Source organism: Centrocercus urophasianus, unplaced genomic scaffold, assembly GCF_019232065.1.
Source record: "Centrocercus urophasianus isolate 14NV4802_14NV808 unplaced genomic scaffold, USGS_Curo_1.0 seq_2, whole genome shotgun sequence".
Classification (NCBI taxonomy): domain Eukaryota; kingdom Metazoa; phylum Chordata; class Aves; order Galliformes; family Phasianidae; genus Centrocercus; species Centrocercus urophasianus.
In genome coordinates, this window is record NW_024884755.1 from 5,226,111 (window position 1) to 5,248,540 (window position 22,430).

General features: G+C 34.7%; 1 protein-coding gene across 4 annotated transcripts in view; it reads right to left on the reverse strand.

Annotated features, from left to right (window-relative positions):
- The window catches only part of PHKB (phosphorylase kinase regulatory subunit beta), a 64,908-nt gene that overhangs the window by 22,882 nt on the left and 19,596 nt on the right, over positions 1-22,430 (reverse strand). For all 4 annotated transcript variants that reach the window (XM_042821370.1, XM_042821373.1, XM_042821371.1 and 1 more), the window contains 9 exons: positions 18,904-18,967; positions 16,010-16,105; positions 14,170-14,367; positions 13,497-13,554; positions 10,988-11,065; positions 9,074-9,232; positions 5,534-5,628; positions 321-376; positions 63-156 (listed from right to left, as the gene is read on the reverse strand). In XM_042821370.1, the coding sequence (XP_042677304.1) occupies positions 63-156; positions 321-376; positions 5,534-5,628; positions 9,074-9,232; positions 10,988-11,065; positions 13,497-13,554; positions 14,170-14,367; positions 16,010-16,105; positions 18,904-18,967 (898 nt within the window). The remainder of the gene's footprint in view (positions 1-62; positions 157-320; positions 377-5,533; positions 5,629-9,073; positions 9,233-10,987; positions 11,066-13,496; positions 13,555-14,169; positions 14,368-16,009; positions 16,106-18,903; positions 18,968-22,430) is intronic.

The window sequence follows — 22,430 nt, forward strand, 5'->3', positions numbered from 1 at the left end:
AAATTTGTTTTGTTTAAAAAGATAGATAGGTAGATCGATAATTTTCAGTGCAGACTCCTTACCTTGACAAGTTCCTTCTGAGCCCATATCTGAATTGGTTCCACCTGCTGGGGGGTCTGTGTTTGGATTCCATATGTGTTCAGAAAAACTTGTAGGCTACAAACAAAACAACAAATTTAACCAAGAATTAGTCTTTGCTTCAGCAGTTATCTTGGAGACATGAGCAGCAGTACGAAGTTCAGCATACTTCCCTGAATACCTTTAGCAAATTTAGCCTTCTGAACTTCTTAACTATCCACATTCTTAATACAAGTACCTACCGTTGACTTTCTGCTATCAGGGCCACATGAACTACCAGATCATTTTCCAGAGGTCCCTAGGATATAATGAAACACTGCTTATTAGCATTATTGCTAACAAGAAAAACATCTATTTAAACAGCTCATGCACATGACAGACATTCATTGTCTGGGTTGCTTTTCCCTACAGTGTAAATAAAATGAAAGAAAAAGTCTTATAAATCTCAACACGCATTTTGAAGAATTCACTATAAACAAGCTTCAGGTATCCATTTCTACTGTTTAATTAAAAAAATAAAATAAAAAACTGAGGTAGGAAAAATATTTTGCATTATACAAAAAATTTAGACATTATACAATCAATATATTTTCAAGTGATACGACATGATATTTTGATAGACAGTTTTGTTAAGAGTGAAGTTTGGGTTTGGGTAACTGATAATATCCAATTCAGAGTAATGATTTGACTTCAACACTGTACTTTGAAATACTTTGATCACAAAGCTACTAAGAGTTATATTCATCTAATAATATATTTTATGTATACAATATAAAATATAAAAGATATTTAACATGAGATAATAGTATTTCCTTATGCTGTTAATAACAAAGATACTTCATTTTTGAAAACAGTACTGTTATTCTACATCAGTAAGTCATGCAAACCATCAACTCAATGTTCTGGGATCTTGAAACGGCAACTGACTTTTCAATGGCAACACACATAAATAGCTAAAAAATCAACATCTCTGAGATATTCCCTGTTCATGTCTTCTGTGGAGTCGGATGGCTGCAAAAATCTAAAAGAGCACACACTTTGATACCATAGATGTTGGAGTTTTTCTGCCTGCTTTTGTCTAGAAACTAGCAGAACATGAATGAAATAAATAAATACATCCTCCATTCATTGATTAAATAAAAATACAGCATTTTCTAGGCAGGTTGATGGATAGACTTCTAAAAACACTGGTGTTTCTGCCACACTGTGATGGAAGATGTGCACAAAGAGACCAGATTCAGAAATCAGTAGTTCAAGTTCCTCGTTCCTCCTCAAAATCATGCAATCCATCTTTTAGACACATAGCAAGAAAACACAAACCAGTTCCTCACCATAATCAGTTTCATACCTTTTCTCAAACTAATGGCAACAACTCAGTGACAAAATGAGACATCTCCCTCCAAGACAGCCTGAGATCTAACTTGGGAGCTGTCTTCATGTTAAGGTTCAGTTTAGGTATTACTGCATCTCAAAGCCAAACTCAGTCACACTATTAATCAGCCGAACACAAATCTACATATTCCAAATCTCCTTTGAGGCATGCCCTGCTTTGATACCAGTGCTAATGCCTCTCAGACACAGATGTATTCCATGACATGGTTCATTTATAGCAGCCAGTAAGTGGTGGTTCTGCCATGGGCCATAACTAAGCAAACGCATCTGCTGCACACCTGGCACATCACCAAATCTGGTTATAAGCTGCTATTCTTAAATAAAAGCAAACATTTTTTACTGACTAAGCAAAGGTGGTTTGTAACAGAGTAAACACTCAAGACAGCAGTGAATTTCTTCTCAGAATTAGACTTACACACATTTTTATTGTTTCCTCCTTGTTCTAATTCCATCATGCCAAAACCTGAGATTTATAGGAACATATCTTGAAGTACAAGCCTAGATAGAAAGCCTCAGAGCTATGTTCAGATTTATGCCTCAGAGCTATGTTCAGATTCAGATGATTGCCTGATTCTTTAAATCTCATTGAAATCTATTTATTTTGTGTTGGGTTTCATGGACTGATGAGCTCAAAACCATTTATCAGCATCTATTGAAGTTGTCTTTTCTAGAAGACATGCAGCTTCCATAATTTTTATTTGGGAAGACATGGCTGCATGGAATTGGTAGACTGAAACATCTAATCGAAATTACTGTAAAACTACAAAAGTGCTGTAATGTTAAATGAAAAGTTACTTTTGTCGTCATTTAACATGTACAGGCCTGAAGGATCACAAGCAATCTGTGGTCTGGATAAGCACAGATAAACTAACAGTCAAACTACTCATGAAAGCATCACCCTTTTCATTAACAATAACTATATACAGCATTCATTAAATATTTTTTAAAAAGAGAGGGGAAAAGCAGACTCCTAAGTATTCCACTAGATAAATCTCATTGCTGTTGAAAGTTCCATTTTTATGTGTTCTGTTTGACTTTTGTCTCCTAACCCCAGCTACGCCGCAGTTCACACAACATCAATCACCCTCTCCCCAAGACACTGCCACAGACCCCCTCCACCCTGGGTTCACCCTTCTGCCTTGCATTTCCTTGTTGGGTAGTGCAGAGCAGGATCTGTTTCAGCTGCATTCTGCACGCTGTGCAAATGATAAATAGACCCCGGTGTTTTCAGAAGACAAAAAAAAAATGACAGATTAGTTTTCCTGCTCTCCAAAAAAGTCATAGTTGTAACAAGGTTAAAAACAAGGCAGGTTGAAGTGCTGTTCCTGGCACTAGAAGAGAAAGCAGCTCAGTATTGGTCTTCTGCTGCACTCTCACTGGACAGATGCTATCACTACATGCCTTTTGCACATATTCCCAGGAAATCTCACAAATCTGAACAAAATCAATCAGTTTTGAACATGCATGAAAGTGGCAGAGTATTCAAATTCAAGAACGCTGGTTGAAATGGTACGTACTGGGCTTTCTAAGCATATGGAGCAAGAAGAGGAATCTAGAAATAGAATGTAACAAATTTGTAATTAAGCCAAATAACCCACCTTGCTGCTAATAAACTACAACTGAAACAAAACACATCTGCTTCAGAAAGCCTCTAAATGCTGCCTAACAGTTTACGGTCAATGCTACTAACACCCCAGACCTTTTTTAATGAGACACAATTTGGACATATGTGTGTCTTAAATTCCAAAGCAACATTTAACCATTTTAGAGCTGTTTTAACTATGGTAGGCAGCTGTACCAGTACACTGGCAGGCAAGAATGTGCTCATAAACAGCATTACAAAATGGATCATCCAACATGATACATCTCTTCAAGCCATCAAAAGTAGACAAGCTGCAATCCTAAACTGGATAATTTACATAGCTGGAAAATCCTAAAATGGCCCAGTCTACACATACTTCATCTTTTTATTTCCTTTTTACATGTTATCTAGTTCTCTGAAAACAGAAGAAATAAGCAGCCTATCATTTCCAGTAGCATAAGTGAAGCCTTCACAAATCATTAAGACTACCATGCAAAACATTACAAGATTATAGTCGCTGCACAGAAGACAATTTCATTAATTAATTGCAAATCTACACATGTATTTCAAGTTAACCTAGAAGATAAATTAGTTTTACTTGGACAATTCAGTATCATTATAACCTTTCATTGAATACAAAAAAGACAGCAATAAATCAGCTTTCATATGCTCCAGGAAAACATAACAAAACCAGAAAGTCCCTACCCCCAACTCGTGACATTTCTTGTATGTTATTGTTACTTTTCAGACTCTCATATACACTAAATTCTCCACAAGAGAACCCAACTGAAACTGTTATAAATGCTTCTGGATATGGATATGGAGATCCTAAAAATGTTTTTCTAATAACTGAATGCAGTTTTTAAGAGAAATCCCAGTGAAAGAGAGTACCCTTCATTATCTTCTTTCAAGAAAGTAAACGAAGCATGGATAATTCCACTTTTTTTTTTTTTTTTTTTAATCTGTGAGAGATATTTAACATGAAACTAAGCATTACAAAGCAAATTACACATGCAAATGAAAACCTGATTGCCACAACATTTAGAGTGTTCTGGAACAAAATCTAGAAGTAGCAAGAAGAATCTTCTTGCTGCACCACACTGTTATTTCCTTCAGATGGAACATACCAAGACCTCTCATTAAAATCAGATAACTAATTCTTGGGGGTATTACAGTAGGAGATAAAACATTTCCTTCTAACAGTAGACTAGGCATTTCAGTACTAGTGATAACACATGAGACTGTCCTCTTTTCATCAGAAATTGAAAGCAGAGCAACGTGTTCACAGCTGTAATTATACCGATGGTTGAGGTATTAATTCTCCTTTCCAAACTACCTCTGTGGTCCTTCCAATAAACCCTATTTCTGTATGCCTGTTTTTCTATACGGCGCTACAAGTTTATATGCAGCAAATCTTCCAGTATTGCCTCTTTAGCACAGTAAAACCCTTGTTGACACAAGGATTTAACAGAATTTTGCTTACAGATCCCCATGTCAGTAGTTTGTGTTTATTGTGCTTCACAGATAGGTTGTGCTATCTGATCAGCGTCCAGATTTCCTCACTGTGTATTACTGATTCCATAAAGACAGCACACTAGCCTATTAAATACAGCATTGTTAGCTTAGTGTCTTCTGAAGCAAGTTCAGAAAAGCAAATTAAGAAGCAGCTTGTGTTTGGCCCAAATTACTACCCAGCTGAAATGGACAGAAGCATTTCTTTAGCACACTGATGATGAACTTTTCTGCTATGCATTCAAAAAAGATAAGTATCATTGAAGTATACAAACAAAGTATACAAACAAAGTTATACACTAAGCATAAAAGCCCTAGAAATGAAAACACTAATTCGTTTAAGGATAAAATGTTTCTAACATATTAACAGCTGGTAAAAAAAACTGGTTTCATTTATTGGATTTTTTTATTGCATGTTTGTACTAAACAAATAGAAATAAAATACATTTCAGAGTAAATTCAAACTGAATTTCAATTTCAGAATAATCACTGCATACCCTTAGTATTATTACTTAGTTTCTTTCATTTTCTTGTTTAGAGCTAATAGCTACAGCACCGTCACATTAATGACCACATACTCCTGTATAATAAGCCTGAGCAGTGATTGTAAAAACTGCAAAATCTTAGCAGTGGTTAAAATGCTGCTGGCGTATCAGTGCTGCCAGTATTCAAAAGGCCACACTGAAACACAGGATACCAGAATGTGGCACCTAAGATTTCTTTTCTGACTAGAGTTAAGATGGATGGTGAACACAGAAATTTGAAGGGATGACACTAAGAAATCCAAATTAATTGGAATGAACAGAAAAAGCAGGTTCCATCTCACATTCTTCCTGGCACATCTTACAACTCAAAGGAAACATACCTAACAGTAGCTACTTAAACAGATATTTAACTCACCATTTCAGTTGTATCACTTAATGATGATTATTTTTCATAAAAATACTGTAATGCTAAGCTTATGCTTACCTGATTGGAAAATCTCATACTAACGTTCCGCTGCTCTTGTGGAGGGACATAACGTCCAATAGGGTCAATATCCTTAGGACTCACCAATTTGTCAGCTGAAAGTCAATGATAATAAGGAGGCACATAATCAAGGAGGCACACGAACATTTTATGTAGTCATTTCTGCTGCTACACTCTTTGTTTTAGATCAGTGATATACACATCAAAAGGACAATTTGCAAAATTATATCAATTTTAAAACTAATGACTCAAGAATCATTCTTGCTACAGCTAATTATGATATTGTAGTATTTAAAAACAACACTTCCACAAAAATGATTAAGAAGATTATACAGACATCAGATTCCACAACAAGCAAAAGTCACGAAAAAGCTCTCAAGCCACAACTGTGGAATTATTCTAGAACTCCAAGTTCTACAGTTAGGTACAAAAAAATGCATTTAGTTTTGTTAGTAAAAAGACAGCCGACCTATCTAAAGGTAATCAGAAGACTTGAGTCCTGAAAGGGACACTAGTATTGGATATCTCTCAGAACAATATCCCAAGTAGAAAAACAAACAAAAAATAGACAACACCAACCCTAAACTTTCATTATTTTAAGCTTTCTGTAGAAAGGAGATTAAGTACTCCAATGAAGGTAAGCATATTTTTTCTGAATACTGTACCACATAGTTAATTAAGACAGCAATTTATAAACTCAAAATATGCCCTGGCTCAGGCCTATGAGCTGAAGAGCCATTGCAGTGCAAAGATGACGCAGGGCAGGCACTCCAGCAGGACAGCTCTGTGAACACACCAGGAAGGGCCTGGCACTGCTGGGAGCTGTGCCAGCAGCAACCCTCAGCCCTGAGCTGGGCGAGCTAGATGCTGGGAGCCTCAGCCTTCCGCTGGGAGACTGCAGCTTGGCTCTTGCCAGGAACAGACCTGGCTCCTCTGCTCTGTACTGCTCCTGCAGAGCCACAGTCTGTGTCCAGGTGGTTGCATTTTAAAAAAGCAAAAACTGGATTATAGAAAAATTATGAAGAAACATAGCATGCTAGCACACGAGTTACCAAAGCACACTTGAAAGGAAACAATCATCCAAAACTACGCATGCAATCGGACTTCTTGTGCTGGTTAAAGGTATGAAGGTTAAATTATTTGCAGTGCTGGTGATGCAATAAAATCAATTAACCAAGTGATGGCGAAGTGACAGCCTCTGCCTCACAGTCCTGAAAGGCAAGGGCTGTTCCTAGAATTTTTGCTCCATCTCCACTGTTTTTTACTTTGATTTGCACTGCTCAGAAATTTAAATATATGGTCAAAATCATTTCTTATTGAAGACAGGATAACAATAGAATATTATGAGGTTTAACCTAATTTTCAGTATTGATGCTGTCATTTTAAAGAAGATGCTAAGTGTATATTCATCACTGTCAGAAATACAAGTTTACTGGAATGCAATTTGGTCTGTACTCTAAAAGAAATGCCCCTAAAAACACATACCTTACCTCTAGGAAGCACTGAATCCATAAAAAGAAAGTAAAAATTGTAATAAGAAGTGAAGGAAAGGTAATACATAGCCACTCAGCTGCGTGCATTTTCAATTGCTTAAAACAGCTGAACACCTCACGTCCAGGTATTACTTTCCCTTACTCTAAAATGAAGGCCCTATTTGAAAGCTACACACATGCTCACCTACAGAAGAGAAGCAAGGAGGCTGAGCAAATACAAATTAATTGGAGCCCCGAGGCAACCTGATTTCTGAAATGGATGGTGAAATGTAACAAGTAAAACTGAAGTGTTTGGAGTCAGGTTTCCAATTAATAAGTATCAACTAACAAGCAAAGTAACTCGCACACAGACTTTCATCAAGGACAAAGTTTCCACACAGAAAAGAGTGCACCAATTGTAAACTGAGTAAATGGAGTCACTGATATTTGATAGCAATCACAAGCAAAGACACCTAGCTTTGCGGAAAAAAAAAAATCCAACATATATTTTCAATGAGTTTGAGGAAATAAAGCAAATAATATTTGGAAAGGAGAGAGAGAGAGAGAGAGAGCAAGAAGTATTGAATATGGCGGAGATGAAATTCAAAAAGCAGCAAAGGAAACAGCTGTTGGGAGAACTACAAAAAAAGCAGTGCAAGAAAGCTCAGCAGAGGGAAAAATTGATATGAAGCAAAAGGTTACAACAGTCAACAGCACAGTCAAAGAGCATTTTGCAAACAATAAACAAGGTATTTCACCAGCATTTTTAGGTGTATACTAATACAGATATTAGTATAAGATTAATGTTAGCAGAATTACTACAGGCATTTAAGGGTTATTTGGCTAATACAGAGAGGTAAGAGGAAAACTTATTTTGTTAAAGATGAAGTTGCTTGCATTTTGTTTATAGTGCTGGCTGCAATCAATCTGGAAGTTCTAAGGATACAAGCAGTGTTCTGTCCCCCATCTTGAATTTTTCAACTCCCCTTCGATCCTCCTGCACACTTCGCAGAAAAAAAAGTTTACAGAACTCAGTCTAGTGATTGTCAGCAAAATGCTAGGCATGTTCAACTGAAGTAATACATCTTTCTCCAAAAAGACGTATTAAAATTGCGTTCTGGACTAAGAACTGTTTTTGCATTAGTCCTTGAGCCCTCTCAAGTGAGACCAAGAGTTCATTTGTACAAAAATTCACCACAGTGACCTTCAGTGGTTTTCAAAATGCAGTGTCAAGTGATCTTCTAGTTTACTTTAAGTGAAGGATAAAAATAATATACAGTGAAGAAAACACTGGTACTTCTATCTGAGACAGTAACCATTCAAAATTTAAACATGTTTTGTTTAAAGCAATAAATAATTTGAATTAAATGCTTCAGTGCACGTATAAACATCATTATTTGGTACAACTTGTATAGAAACAGTTATGCCACGATAAGATACATAAACTAACGTATTTCTAGGACCCAAGGGAAATGCATGGAGCTGAGTCAGGAGAGGTTGCTGCTAGTAAAAGGTTTTTCATCAGGGGGTGGTCAGCAGCAGAACAGGCTGCTCAGGGCAGTGAACACAGCCCAAAGCTGCCAGAGTTTAGAGAGAGTTTGGATAATGCTCTCAGATACAGGTTTGAGTTTTGGGTGGTCCTGCGTGAAGCCAGGAGCTGAACTCGATGGTCTTTGTGGGTCCCTTCCAACTTGGAATAGTTTATAATTCTATAGTTGTGTATGTCCACACAGAAGCAAGGAAATAAGAAAAAAAGTAAGGAAAAGAAATAATTGAGAAACCTATCTTGTTAAAAAGATTTTTGATGTTCTATAATATAATCCAGCAAACATCACAGCATGCTACATGCAGCATAAAAATTCAACATAAGAAGAATAAGAAGCAATTTTTGCCTACCAAACGCATGCCAAAGCAGATGACATACATGCTATCCACACTGCCCAGAGTCTACTGAAAACTCAAGCCAGCATGTTCAATCAGATTGAAAAAAAAAAAAAAAACCATTAACAAATAAATATCCTTCACTTACAACAAATCAAAACCTGATAGAATTTCTTCAGCATCTTACCTAGGAGTTTTGCAATGATATAAACTGCTTGTCCCCACAAGAAAAACCTTCCATCGCGTCCATTGTTACTAGGAAATCGTTTCTGACTGCCAGAGTTCTTCTTTTCCAGTTCAACAAAATCAGCTGGCACATAGTAATATTTGGGTACAACAGGACATCCTATGGAGTTTTAGAATAAAAACATTTAGTAAATGAATTCCATTTTCATTATTATTTGATTGTATTTCCCTAATACAGCTCAAGTGTTAACCGGATAGCTATTTGACTGAGCAGAAAGATTGTTGTCACTCATTTTCTCTCACACCTCAGAGGTAAATTACTTTATTTTTCACCAAACACTGCCACACAACTACTTCCCAGAACACATATTCCATCTCTATTGCACAAAATTTTTTCACAGAAACCAAAATGCACGACGGATAAGAATCCAGAACCAACAGAAATGAAATCCACATTAAAATGAAACGCCTGAGATTTTCTCCTTACATTTAACAGCCATCTTAGTACAAAACAACTATTCGAAATTAAAACCACGACTAGAAGTAGTCAAATATTAAATAAAAACTATAATTTTCTGCAAGTGCACAATACAAAGTTTAAAACAGCAGCTTGATTTTGGAATGAAATAAAAGAAAGTAACTTCTTCATTTGAAACTAGCATATCTTGTAACTATATTTACATCACAGGTATTATGATCTACTTGTACAATTATCTACTTCGCTTTCAAACATTTTTGGGTGAACAGAATAAGGAATTTAGAAACAAGTACAAGTGACTGACTAATATAAAAGCAATCACAGTAACGTGATTACTGCAAAAATAAGTTTCAACTTAGTATTGCTTTGATTTGGAATGTGTTTAGGTAAAGAACAGGTGATAAAATTAAGCTGCAGTTTCTGACTATTTGCGTACACTAAAACCAATAATTGCTGGCAAGAAGCTGAGAAAAACTGAGAAGTGAAAGTAATTTATTAGAGGTAGAATATTCAAATAAGTGAAGCAACAAAGGACACATAGAAATTTTAAGACGAAGCATTGACGATGACATTCTATGATAAGAACCACTAAACTAATTTAGAATCCATGCAACTTCATACACTAATTAATCAGAAAAAAGCAAATATCAGTAAAATCAAGAAGTTTTCTATATATTGAATATAGAATCACAGAAGTGTTAAGGTTGGAGAAGACCTGTAAGATCAAAATACTGTGCTTGTGTAACAGTGCAACAGATGTCAAGAACAGGTGAGTGAAGACACTGAGTTTTAAAACCAGACTGTCAGAATACTGAAGCTTATTTTACTTTCTCACTATTTTTGCCCCCAGTCAAACTTGTGGTCTTTTCCATTTTTGAAAATGAATTTTGGATGGATTTGCCTGTAGGCCGTCAAAAAACTGGTTGCCACTTCCATCAAAATTCTGAAGCGTACACTTCAAGAGAATTTTTATTAATTTTAAAATGTCACCAGTTTCACTGCTCTAAGCTAGGAAGTATTTCCTGTGCATACACTAAATTATTTGTTACGTTTTAGAAAGTTGTGTCAACAAATTATTCAAGTAATTCCCAACTGTACCCAGACGGAACACTGAAAATACGTGACTGTGAGTAGTCAGAATGTTCATGCAGCCTCAAGGTGAACTTCATAAAAAATTCAAATATACGGAAATAACGAAGGAATGACTTCATACAGTGTAAATCTTATCTCTATTTCTGTATCATTTTTACAGTATCAAATTTTTTTTATTTTCACACTTTTATGATGCAATTTGTTTACTTGGAATAGAGTATTTTAATACTTGTGTTTTACAAGAAACATAATTCCGACTGCAATACTCAGTAATGTCAGTAATTTTATGATAAAAGGAAAAATAAAACAAAACAGTGATTTGAAAGAACAATTGTCAAATAATACCTTCAGATGTATGCTGAAGCACAGGATCCAGAAGATCCTGATATTCTTTAACTTGTGCAAGATTTCCTCTAAAAACTCCTATAAAACAAACACAAATTAAAAAAAAGGAAAACAGTAATTCATTAATGGAAGAAATAACTTCTGTGATAGTTATTAATTAATTTATTAATAACTTAACGTTTGCAGAAGAAAAATACAGTGTTTATTTTTCAGCGGTGCAGTGCCAACACACCAAATAGTTCATGAAAAAGTAGAAGAATAAACTCTAACTGCATATTTACTGTTCCAGCTAATTACTGCAGAGATCATGAATCAGCCATTGTTTTATTAACTTAAACTGAAATCATTGTCAAGTTGCAGCACATAGCAGAGCTCTGAACTTACATAGGACATAAAGGGGAGTAGAATATAGACACCCTGCCCACCTAGCTTTAATTAACTTCCTTAATTAATGAAGAAAGATGAAGCAGAGCTTGAGTGCCAGGCTGGTTCTAAATAATCAGAGCATTGTTAGCTCCGATTGAAACAGAGTTTCAAGCTTATCTAAAAATGAGTTGCCTAAAACTCTCAAGAAATAAGAACAAATAAAATTTGAAGAAGTAAATTGAAAAACTCCCCTCAGAAGATTGCTGGAAGGAATCTTCACCTTGATAAGTTACACAGATATCATATCTTAATATGACAGAGGTTCAGAACAGCTGACATGCCTTGAGATGTTAAATATAATGGTCAACTCTTTATGATGATGCCTCTGGGGAGGAAATGATAACTTAGGGAATATTAGCATCTTAAATATTTTTCTAGTCCAACTTAATTATCTCAAAATTACTCTGATGAATATTATTACAAGTGTTCAGTTCATCCCCAGTCCTTACATGAAAAGTTGTATCAAAAATAGCATATACATTTCTGTTCAGAGAAAAAGTGGATAAACTTGACAAATCATACAGTGTTTTTTTTTTATAAAACTGAAACACCTTGAAACATATAAAGGGAAATAAGTCAAGTGTAATATTTTCACAGTCAATCTTTCACTCCTGTGCGTGTCATTTCTTCCCACTGTTTTCATTTATCACACTCTTCCATACCATTGAAAGCAGCCATATTGTTTCCCTCCTTAACTCATCCTACACCATAATCCTCCAGATTCAAATAGACATGTAAAAAAGCTTTCAAAACTGCTATTCAAATACATATTAGCCAAAAAACAATCAGACTGGTTTATTTAGTTCAATCTTTCCCCACAGCTGTGGATGCATATCTACTATCTACAGAATCCTAAATAATCTCCTTTTAAGAAAAATACCAAAGGGAAATCAGTAGTACAGCAGTCTTTTTGTATTCACAGAAGTGTGAATTTGGAAAGGCAAAGATAAGATAAAGGAAAACCACCAGCAATTAACTCAGTCACTGAAAACAATCATGTCAGAACACCTTATTATAAGAGTTCTGTTATTTCAACAATTTAAGTCGCTCTGCCTGCGCTTCAAATTTTACATGAAAGAAGCTTCTGGATTTGGATACACACGCACAAACTCCACTAACATTTGTTGTATTTGATGAAATTGTGATACAGGGATAAAAACTAAATAAAAAAATTAAAGAACAGTATTTGCAAGGTATTCACTTTGTAATTTTTCCTTACGAAACAAAATAAAACCCCTTTGCTACCTTTAGGTACAGATAACAATATTTTTTGTTCTACTTAAAAAAGCAAGAGGGCAGCATGAAGTGACAATGCCTTTCTCCTGGGTTTTAAGCTTCACAGCTTTTGAAAAATGTGACATATTTCTTCAGAAAAAAATCAGTTGTGCAACCTTACTATGTGTTCAAACAAAACATCTGAAGCTATGGGTAAGCACACATACACCCAGCAGGTAGCCTCTCACCATCTTCACATGAAAACTATTTCACACACCAGAGGGAATAAACAGAAGCTAGAAAACCCAGCCAGATTTTCATCCATTCACAAGGCTGAAAACAAATGATGGCTTTATGATGGCCGTAATCTGTACTCAGTTGTTTATTTGGACATTCCTTCCATGTGAGTTCTAGCTTCCATCCTGAAATCATCCTGTGGATGTTTCTACTATATCTCTTAACTACAAGACAAGGTCTGTTGGCAGTTGTATTTTTTTTAATACATCTTTTTTTTTTTGTCAACCTAACTGGCTATATGTAAAATGGCCAGGAAGCACAGGCATTTCAAAAAAAAAAAAAAAAAAAATCTAGCTGTATTCCAAAACCAGAGTTCACATGACAAATAACAAAATATGGGTGGTTTGGTTTTTAGGTTTCTGATGTTTTGGTTTGAGGGGTATTTTTTTTTTAGAGTATTCTTTTTGTTGTTTGTGCTTTTTAACCTATAAGGGTTAAAAATCTCAGTGAGATATTTAGTATCACTTCTTACAATTCACTCATGCAGGGCAAAAATATGATTTTATATCTTCTGTCCAAGGGCTTATCTCTGCAATGCCTCTATAGAATAGGAAAATAAAGCCATACTTACCATCAATTATCATGAAAATAAAAAACAGAGGGAATTCACATTCAATGCCATCAAAAAGCTAAAAAGAAGAAAAATCAATCAGATATTTCAGCAATTTGGTTTAACAAAATGTACTTCCATGTTTCATACAACCATTGCAAAGCAACAAGAGACAAAAGTGAATGTCAAAGCATTTTAGGATACCAGCTCTTCATTTAGCTTACAGTCTCTAAATTATACAGGCATTTTAAGCCTCAAGCCGAATATTTATATCATTTATGTTTCATTTTCCACTAAGAAACTATTGGTGAGTAAAATATTAAATTTTAATTTAGATACCTTTTACTGATAAACGCTGTGGTCAAAAGCAAAATTGTTTTCTATACACTCAGACTGTAGTCAGCTGTGAAATTAAATAAAATGATAAATAACTTCCTTATTTGTTATGTGAAATCATCTGTATGCTAAATGTAAATGGAAGCACATTCATTACAAAACAAATCAACAGCTAACTTGCTGACTTGGCAGTCTCTCAAAAGCACACATGCCAAATTACAAAATGCATCTCTTTCATTTGAAGCAATTTGGAATCTCAGATTGCAAATACTAAAAGGGACGTCTGTTTGGCTTTATTTTTTTAAGCATGGCCTAAACATTTTAGAAAACCTAGGTTTGGTATCAGTTACTTCTTTACCTTAATTTCTGCTGGTTTATAATAGCGGCGTGTTTTGTCCTCTAGTGCAGTTCTGTAACCATCCCTCAGAAATCTTTTAAATCCATATTTTCCTTTTAATTTTCTAATAATTTTATCTAGTGTTTGACTGAACAAAACCTCATCATCCAAAGCAAATGCAGGATAACTGATACAGGGCAGAAGAGCTGCATCGGTATTCTGCAGGAGAGGAGAAAAAAACATATTATAAATTCAACTAAATCTCCAACATTTATTGGATGCACAAAGTCTGTTTAAATTACTCAGTAAAGCATACATTTGAAACATAATTTTACCAAAATCATAATACCAATATTGGAATAACGTGCAAAATAAGACCTCTAAAAATGTTTAAGAATAAACTAGAAATCCAGTATTCACACATATGATTTAAAAGACAACTCTTGACTCAAAATGTGACCTACTTTCCAGTTCATAATCTGCAGGTGTAAGTGAATACATTGTAAAACTCCAAGTTTCTAGAAACAAATAAACATCCTCCAAGTTATTCTTGGAGGAAACAACAGTACTGTTGCATACTATGCTCAAAGAGAATCACAAGAAGTTAACTGCGATTATTTAATCATTGCTGAAAAGGTTTTTCATAAATTTCCTCCAAGTGATGTAACAATAGGCTTGTCTGATTTCATTTCATGAAAAAAATTTAAGTGACATTGCTCAAGGAACATGTGCAACTACTGTGAATTAAAAACACACCAAAATTACTCCCTAGGATATCACCACTACAAGTAAGCTTACAGAAGTACAAAAAGTTAGTTTTAAGTTCTAATTCTTACAGAATCATAGAATGGTTTGGGTTGGAGGGGACCTTAAAGATCATCTAACCCCCCCCTTACACCATGGGCAGGGACCTCTTTCACTAGGTTAACCAAACCAAGATTTTCTTGTTCCTTCCTGCTGATACATCTAAGACCATTTAAAATACTGCATTTTCAACAGTATCATTGACGGGAAGCCATAATGGCGTGGTGGTGAGGGGGATATGAAGATTATATAGTACAAATAACTTATGAAATTGGTTGGCATATATCAAGTCTCTAACAAATAATAAACAGCAAAGGAGATCTAGAAAAGCATAAAAAATTAGCTGACTGTACGTTTTGATTATACAGTATTGTAACTCTGCCATAATTCTTCTACATACTGAGTAAACCATTAATGATGAAGATTAATAGTCTGTTTCATGAACAAAAATGCTATTAAATCACAGAATGAAAAAGTAGAACACCACTGCTCTTCATTTTTAGTTTTTTTTAATTAATCTGTGCTTATGTTACTTAGATTTACTCACCGATGAAACATTTACTTGTAGCTGTAGTTTATAATAACAAAAAAATCCTCCATATTCTGCAATTTATGAGAATTAAATCTTAAAGGCCTTTTTTCCTCAACAAAAGAACAAATAAAAGCTAAAAGTTTCTTTTAGCTGCTTCAAAAATGCAGGCAGCAAATTTATAATGGAAACTCATATACCAGGATAAAAACAAAACAATAAGCAAGACTACAACCCTAAATAACATGCTGCAGACCATCCTTGTTTCATTTTGAAATTATTTAGGAAGCTACCAACTGGCTAACATTCTAACCTCAACATACTTAAAGACTGCCATCACAATTCCACTTCAGCGAGGTACTGCATAACAGTCCTGTTTGACAAGCACATATTTAACAACTTAACAAGTTCCCATCTTTATTAAGCAGAAGAAAACAGTCATTGTAAAATGAAAAGTTACATTCATATCCATTTATTTTTCTCTCCATACTGTTGAGATTTTATTGTTCATTTTCCCTATTTACTTACATGAGACCTTGACTCTCGGGGCAGCAATGAATACAGAGTCTGTCTGTTACGGTTATGGGCATCGAAATCCACAAATATAACAGACCAGGAACAGCCCTGCAAATGCAAATTTGTTTAAAGAGAAGTGAAGAAAGGTTGGCATATCCTGGTGAAACTAACTAGCTCTTTGTTCTACCAATGGTAGTACTCTGGTAGCTGGCAATTTTAATCAGGAAATGAACAATATATATTTAAAATATTTTGAGAAAAGAACTTGAAATTCTAAACAAAATTAGCTGTCTTTGTCCACTACTGATTATGAAATGTGTCATGTATCATTATGACACTCAAGCCATAATGTCTTCCATTACTTCTTGATCAGCAATGGCTGTACTGAGGTAAAACAAAAAAGTAGTTTTCCCTCCCTGTGATTGTGGAAATGTTCCAAGTGGAGATGTTGAATATCTCATTGAATGTGCTAGAATACAAATAATTGGATATTCACTTGAGGTATCACTTTGGAAAAGGACTTTGGTAGCAAATAAACATGATTTGCCTTTTGGTTGTTCTGTTGCACTTCATTACTTTTAAGCACAAGCTCACTTTGCAGAAAAATAAAAAATGTGGCAAAAAAAAAAAAAAAAGCATGTGAAGAACAAAAGTGTTCATGTCTTTATATTGGATGGCACAACCTAAATAAAACATGTATTTAGATAATAGAAAAGATTATTTTCTAGATTTTTTTATTGGGATTTTAAAAGAAGCAATCTGTCTCCAAGACTTGGTTTCTAATCAAATTTCAATAAGAAAATTACCTCAAATTTTAATCATGCATTTAAGGAGTCCATTTCAGCCACCTTACTACACAATTATGTAACTAAGCTAACACACAGTTTGATGCATAAGCCTATTTTACACAAAAGAACATATGTGTAAGAGGATTAGTTCTTTACATACTCATTTTCATTGCAGATACAGTGAAAGGATGCATGCACCATCTCTAAGACATTCTCAAGCCATTCCTCTAAGCAGTGCCCAGTTTTGTCAGTGCTACCAGAAGGAGAGGGAGGGAGGGAGTAAGAGCATTTTTGCCATAGCAGTGACCAAAATCTGGACTTGTAACAAAACTTTCATGGATTTCTATCAAAAAATAACTAAACTAAGAGAAGAAGCAAGTCAGAACGTTAATTTTCTGAAGTTATGTAAGCTGAAAGACAGTCAGTTCACACTGCCTCCTAAATATAAAGAATCATGCCCACTTTAACAGTTCTTCCATACCAACCAGTTATGACAAAACAGTAATTTTGGGATGTGGCTACAGTCATTGCACAATTAAGAGTAATTAAAGAATTCCTACGCTAGAATAATACATATAGTACATAAACTACTTCATCTAGATTTATAAATATTGTTTCAGATATGCACAATAGACTGGGAATAAATTTAAGAAATTTAGCATAGGATATTGAAGTGAACTAATGAGAAACTAAACAAAGAGACAATTTATCTGTTACATTAAAAATAAACGTGTAAAACATCTTTTGCTGATGAAGCAGCTAGGCTTACACCTTGACTGCATTCTTAAAATTCTCACTTTCTATGAAACAGCATAAATTCTAGTATAATGAAGACAAAAATGAATACCATTATAAAAACATGAGCTCCTCTTTACATTAAAGTATGTAAAATTCTGAGCACATTAAAAGCCAATTCTTTGTTCTTTATTGTACCTAGCACCTAAAAATTACATCAAGAGATGAATTAGAATTATTTGAGTATAAATTAAACAGTGCATTTCTACATTAAAAAAGTATTTCGATCTGTTACAGAAATACTTTGTTTTTATTTACTGCTTCTATAATTTTGGTATTTTGGGAGAGAAAAAAAACCAACAGAATAATTCAATGTGATTATCTACCAGTAAGTGAACATCGAGTCTTCTCTGAATACAACCACAAATGCACAGGGAAACTTCCCTGTCCTGAGACACACAAACATACAACATACCTGCACATACGAAAGACGGATACAGTAACATGCATTTATATTTATTAGGTTCCACAGCATGAGTGGAAAAATCTGCATGGAAAAGCTGAACAGCCTGTAGTTCCCAGTGATGATTTATGCAGGTTGTACTACTGTAGATGCAGATGCAAACAAGTCCCTCCTGAGGAGCTCAGCAGGATTTCTCAAAGCTATTGAAACACAGCTGGAGCTAAGCACAAAGGCAGACTGCTGCTGACTGAAGGTCAAAATGGTTTCTGCTTATGCAAAATATCTTTGGAATAAATTTGCAGAGCATTTAAACTGGTTTTGCTTCAGCAATTTATTCATCCATTTTAGAATTTAGTAAAATATTTGAAAAAAAACAAGCAGCCACATTTACTGGTGCTTGAAATTGCTGGGAAAGTAAAAGTTGCAGATAAATGTTGCTACTGTTATACTGACAATGTATATATATCATGTCTGATCACTACTTAAGATCCTTATTAGCTCCTAGTTCTTAATGTGTAAAATCAGCTTTTAGGAAAAGAAAACCAACACCAAAACACATGAATGGACATCTTAAAAAAAAAAATTATAACAGGTGCCACAAAGCATGTAAGCATCAGAAATGCTCATTTAGAAGAATCACTTCTTTTATGCCACAAAAGACGACAAAAGAATCTGACAATAATAGGTGCTACAGCTTTTCATCAACACATGGATTAAAACACAACACTTTTCATCTCAGGCATTAGAATAGCTCTAAAAATTCCTAGTCAAAACAGGCTTCTTTATTTATGCATTTATTTCTGTGACTGTGCTATTAAGAAAGTAATTTCTGACCGCTACAAGAAAAGCTTGTGCAACTGACTTTTTTTTTCAGATTTTCAAGAAAAAGGAAAACTTTTAAAAACCCTCAATTTTATTACCTGATTTCCAAAGAGATTGAAACCATTAATTGCTTCCAAAGCTGCTTTTGCCAATCCCACAGAGCTGAGGAGAAATAAACAAACAAACAAATTAATAGAGCAAACCATGCATATTGTAATTCAAGTCCAGGCTAATTTAATATGCTTGACAGTTTTCAGAGCTATCATTTTTTCTTGATTTAAATTGTGTGCTTCATCTCTCTTTTAATAAATTGATGATGAAGTAAGGCTTGAGTTATTTCATGGCTTTTTTGAAAACTACTTTTCAGCATCTTTCTTTATCATCAAATGCCAGAGACCATCTGGAAAACCTCTTCTGCTCTCACTTCGCTACTGGACATCTGGCATCACGAATTTCAAGACCTCGTTAACAACGTACCAACAGAACATTTACCTAATCACAATTTTCAATTCAGGTGTCAGGCATTAAACTTATAATATTTAAAATAACTTTTCAATATATTAACTCATTGATCTGGATTCACAAAAGGAGGAACATCTGATTTCAAATGTACCATGAGGTTTGACTAACCATGACTCGTGACAAGTAAATCCATAATAACAATTCATGATAACTTCTGAGCATATAGGCTTTTAAACAGGTTTCAAAGGAAAAAGATCACTGCATGATCTTTTTCAGGGACTAAGGTAAGGCTTCTAGTTTTCTGATTTCTCTCTTTTCTAAGGTTGAGTGTGACATTAGTCTTTTTTCAAGTGTCAGGGCCCTCTGTAGATGATTGCGATTTCTCATGCATTATCAAGAAGAACCTTGCAATCATAGCCTGCATTTGTCCCAGATGCACATTTGGAGCAGAGGAACCTGAACTTAACCTAAAGAAATTATGCTTCCAGTTTGCTAAATGCATTAGTAAATTCACCTAAACAAAACATCATTTGTAATTCTCTGTATCTCGAATTATGCTCTCAGTAAAACACTTGAGGATAAACTCTAGGGATCTAGAGCAACCTACTCTAGGGAACCTGCTTTAGCAGCGGGGTTGGACAAGATGATCTCCAGAGGACCCATCCAACCCCTGTAAAACACTAAAATTTGCATAGTCTTAGCAATTGCTAACGAAAATGCATCTTACAGAAAAATCTTCAAAGAACCTTACACATCTTTAATCCTCCTCCCATTCACAATTTCCCACTTCCATCCAAAAACTTTGCAGTTGATTTGGAACATCAAACACTACCAGCAATGTTAAAAAAAAAAACACACAAGGAATAACAACACTATAGCAACTCCATAGCAAAACAACACCTATACTAGTATACTAGAGATGTGCAAGAACATGTTTTTTGGATTTGGAATGTGGGAATACTGCACTTTGGCAACTTCATTATTCTCACAGCACAACTGGGGGATGCAAAGACATTTTGCAGATGCCTGGAGAGCTGCTTGATCAGATGGTTATAGGACAAATTAATTTTTCAGAAGTTCAGCCATATGGGAAGGGGACTACACTACAATAAAAGCTGTTAAAAATCTTGTCTCTGAATCGGTAAAAGACATCAATTTACACACATCAGTGAAGACCTGAGTTCACAGAGTGCTTTGCTATTTATCTTATTATTATCTTTATTTATACTATTTGCTATTTATTTGCTATTTACTATTAGAAGTGTTTTGAAATGTACTTAGATAGAATATTAAGACTGTCTAAAGACATAAAACATATACATCTTGTGACAAATGCCACAATTTGCAATCATTATCCACGGGCTTTGTGTTATATAATAGCTTCTTTAAAAAGAATGTCACTTTCAGTTAAATATGAGAATTAACTTCTAATTCTGAACACAAATACAGGTTCTTTGAGTTTCTAAGTTCAGAAGTCAAGCATTCACAACACTGAAATTTAAGTGATTCATTCTCAACCCACAGCCACTGAGGAAACATAAATACCATGCAGGATCAGCCTCAATACTTTCTAATCACTTCTTGAATTATGTTCTCAGAGATTGCTTAGTAGATACACCACAGAAGTACCACAAAGAAAGCATAAAGAATATTTTAGCATAGCCAGGAGTTTCCTCCACAATACCTAATTACATCTTTTTACACCTACTGATCTTCCATATTTTTATGTTTTTGAGACCTTTATTGACCAGAAAAAAATTGTCTGCTGGTTCCCTACATTAAAGCAGAGTACAAACATGCACACTAGGAAAGACAAATAGGGGCTATATCTATTTCGGATGACCAAAGTTTACTTCTTAAAAAAAATCTTTGTACTTCCTTTCGTGCCAGCTCAGTGATCTGTTAGATTGGCCTATCAATCTCATAAAGCTTCTCCCTCAGAAAAACTGACCTACAAATGCCAGTCTAGATTAAGACAAAACAACATGCCCATTTCCATCTGGCTAGAAAATGTTTCTCCCTTTTCCCCTGAAGGAACTTCACATATTGAATAATCAGGAAGCTACAAACAGTACAAGATGTAGGAGTTTCAGAGTTCCTTTTGCTAATTTGTATGAGATGAGATGGGGAAGGAGATGCATAATTCTCCAGATGAAAACTTCCGTAGTCTGGTATTTGACAATTTAATAGACACAAGAGGGGTAAAAAACAATAAGTGAATAAAACAAATTATTTAACTATAACATATACTCCAATATATTGGAGTATTCAGTTCTCATATTGGTACTACAGCTTTATAAAGGTCCTGAAAAAACATACCCAATTAATTGTTCTACTGCAGTGGCATCACTATATTTACAGTTTGAAGCATACATCTGTATGTGAACTAATAAAAATTAATTAGAAATGAGGAACATGGATTCAGATGGCAACACCTTTCAACGCTGAAAAAAAGATGCTTTATTTTCAAGCCCATAATAATTATGACAATCAACAACAGGTCACTTTTACAATTGATAGAAGCTCAAAAAAAATCAAGAAAACAGTATTCATGCTACAAAAAACAGATATACAGCATATGGGCAATTCCTCTAGAATCAAGTGGATCATCCTAATATTAAAATTGTAATATTAAAACAGTAAGAACATGCTTGGTATTATATGTGAGGGGGTAAGGATACAGTTACTTCTACAGTCTGAAGAACATTCTTTCGGAAATAAACTGTGCACTAACCTATACTTCACAGTGTGACTTCCTCCCAACATGGCAGAGATGAGAAAACCTAAACCCACGATTCAATACATACTTAAATCAGCGAATTCCTAGGCACTTTTGTGAATTTGATCTACTGCACGTGGCCTGTACATAATTTTCAGAATGATACACATGCAGCTGCACATAATTATTGTAATTTGAATACTCAAACAGCTAAGTATCTATGCGATTAATTCAGTATGCACATGATGATGAAATTATACTTCACATTTTTCCAAAATACATCTTGGCCTTTAGAGAACATTAATTTAGTCACTTTTCATGAACCTTTACCTTCATTTCCTATCCATTTCCTGAAAAGGTGCCAACAGTTATTTTGCATTATTTGTTTTTGTTTGGTTGTTTTTTTATTGTTTAACTCATTACATCAATTCCTTTTTATTCATA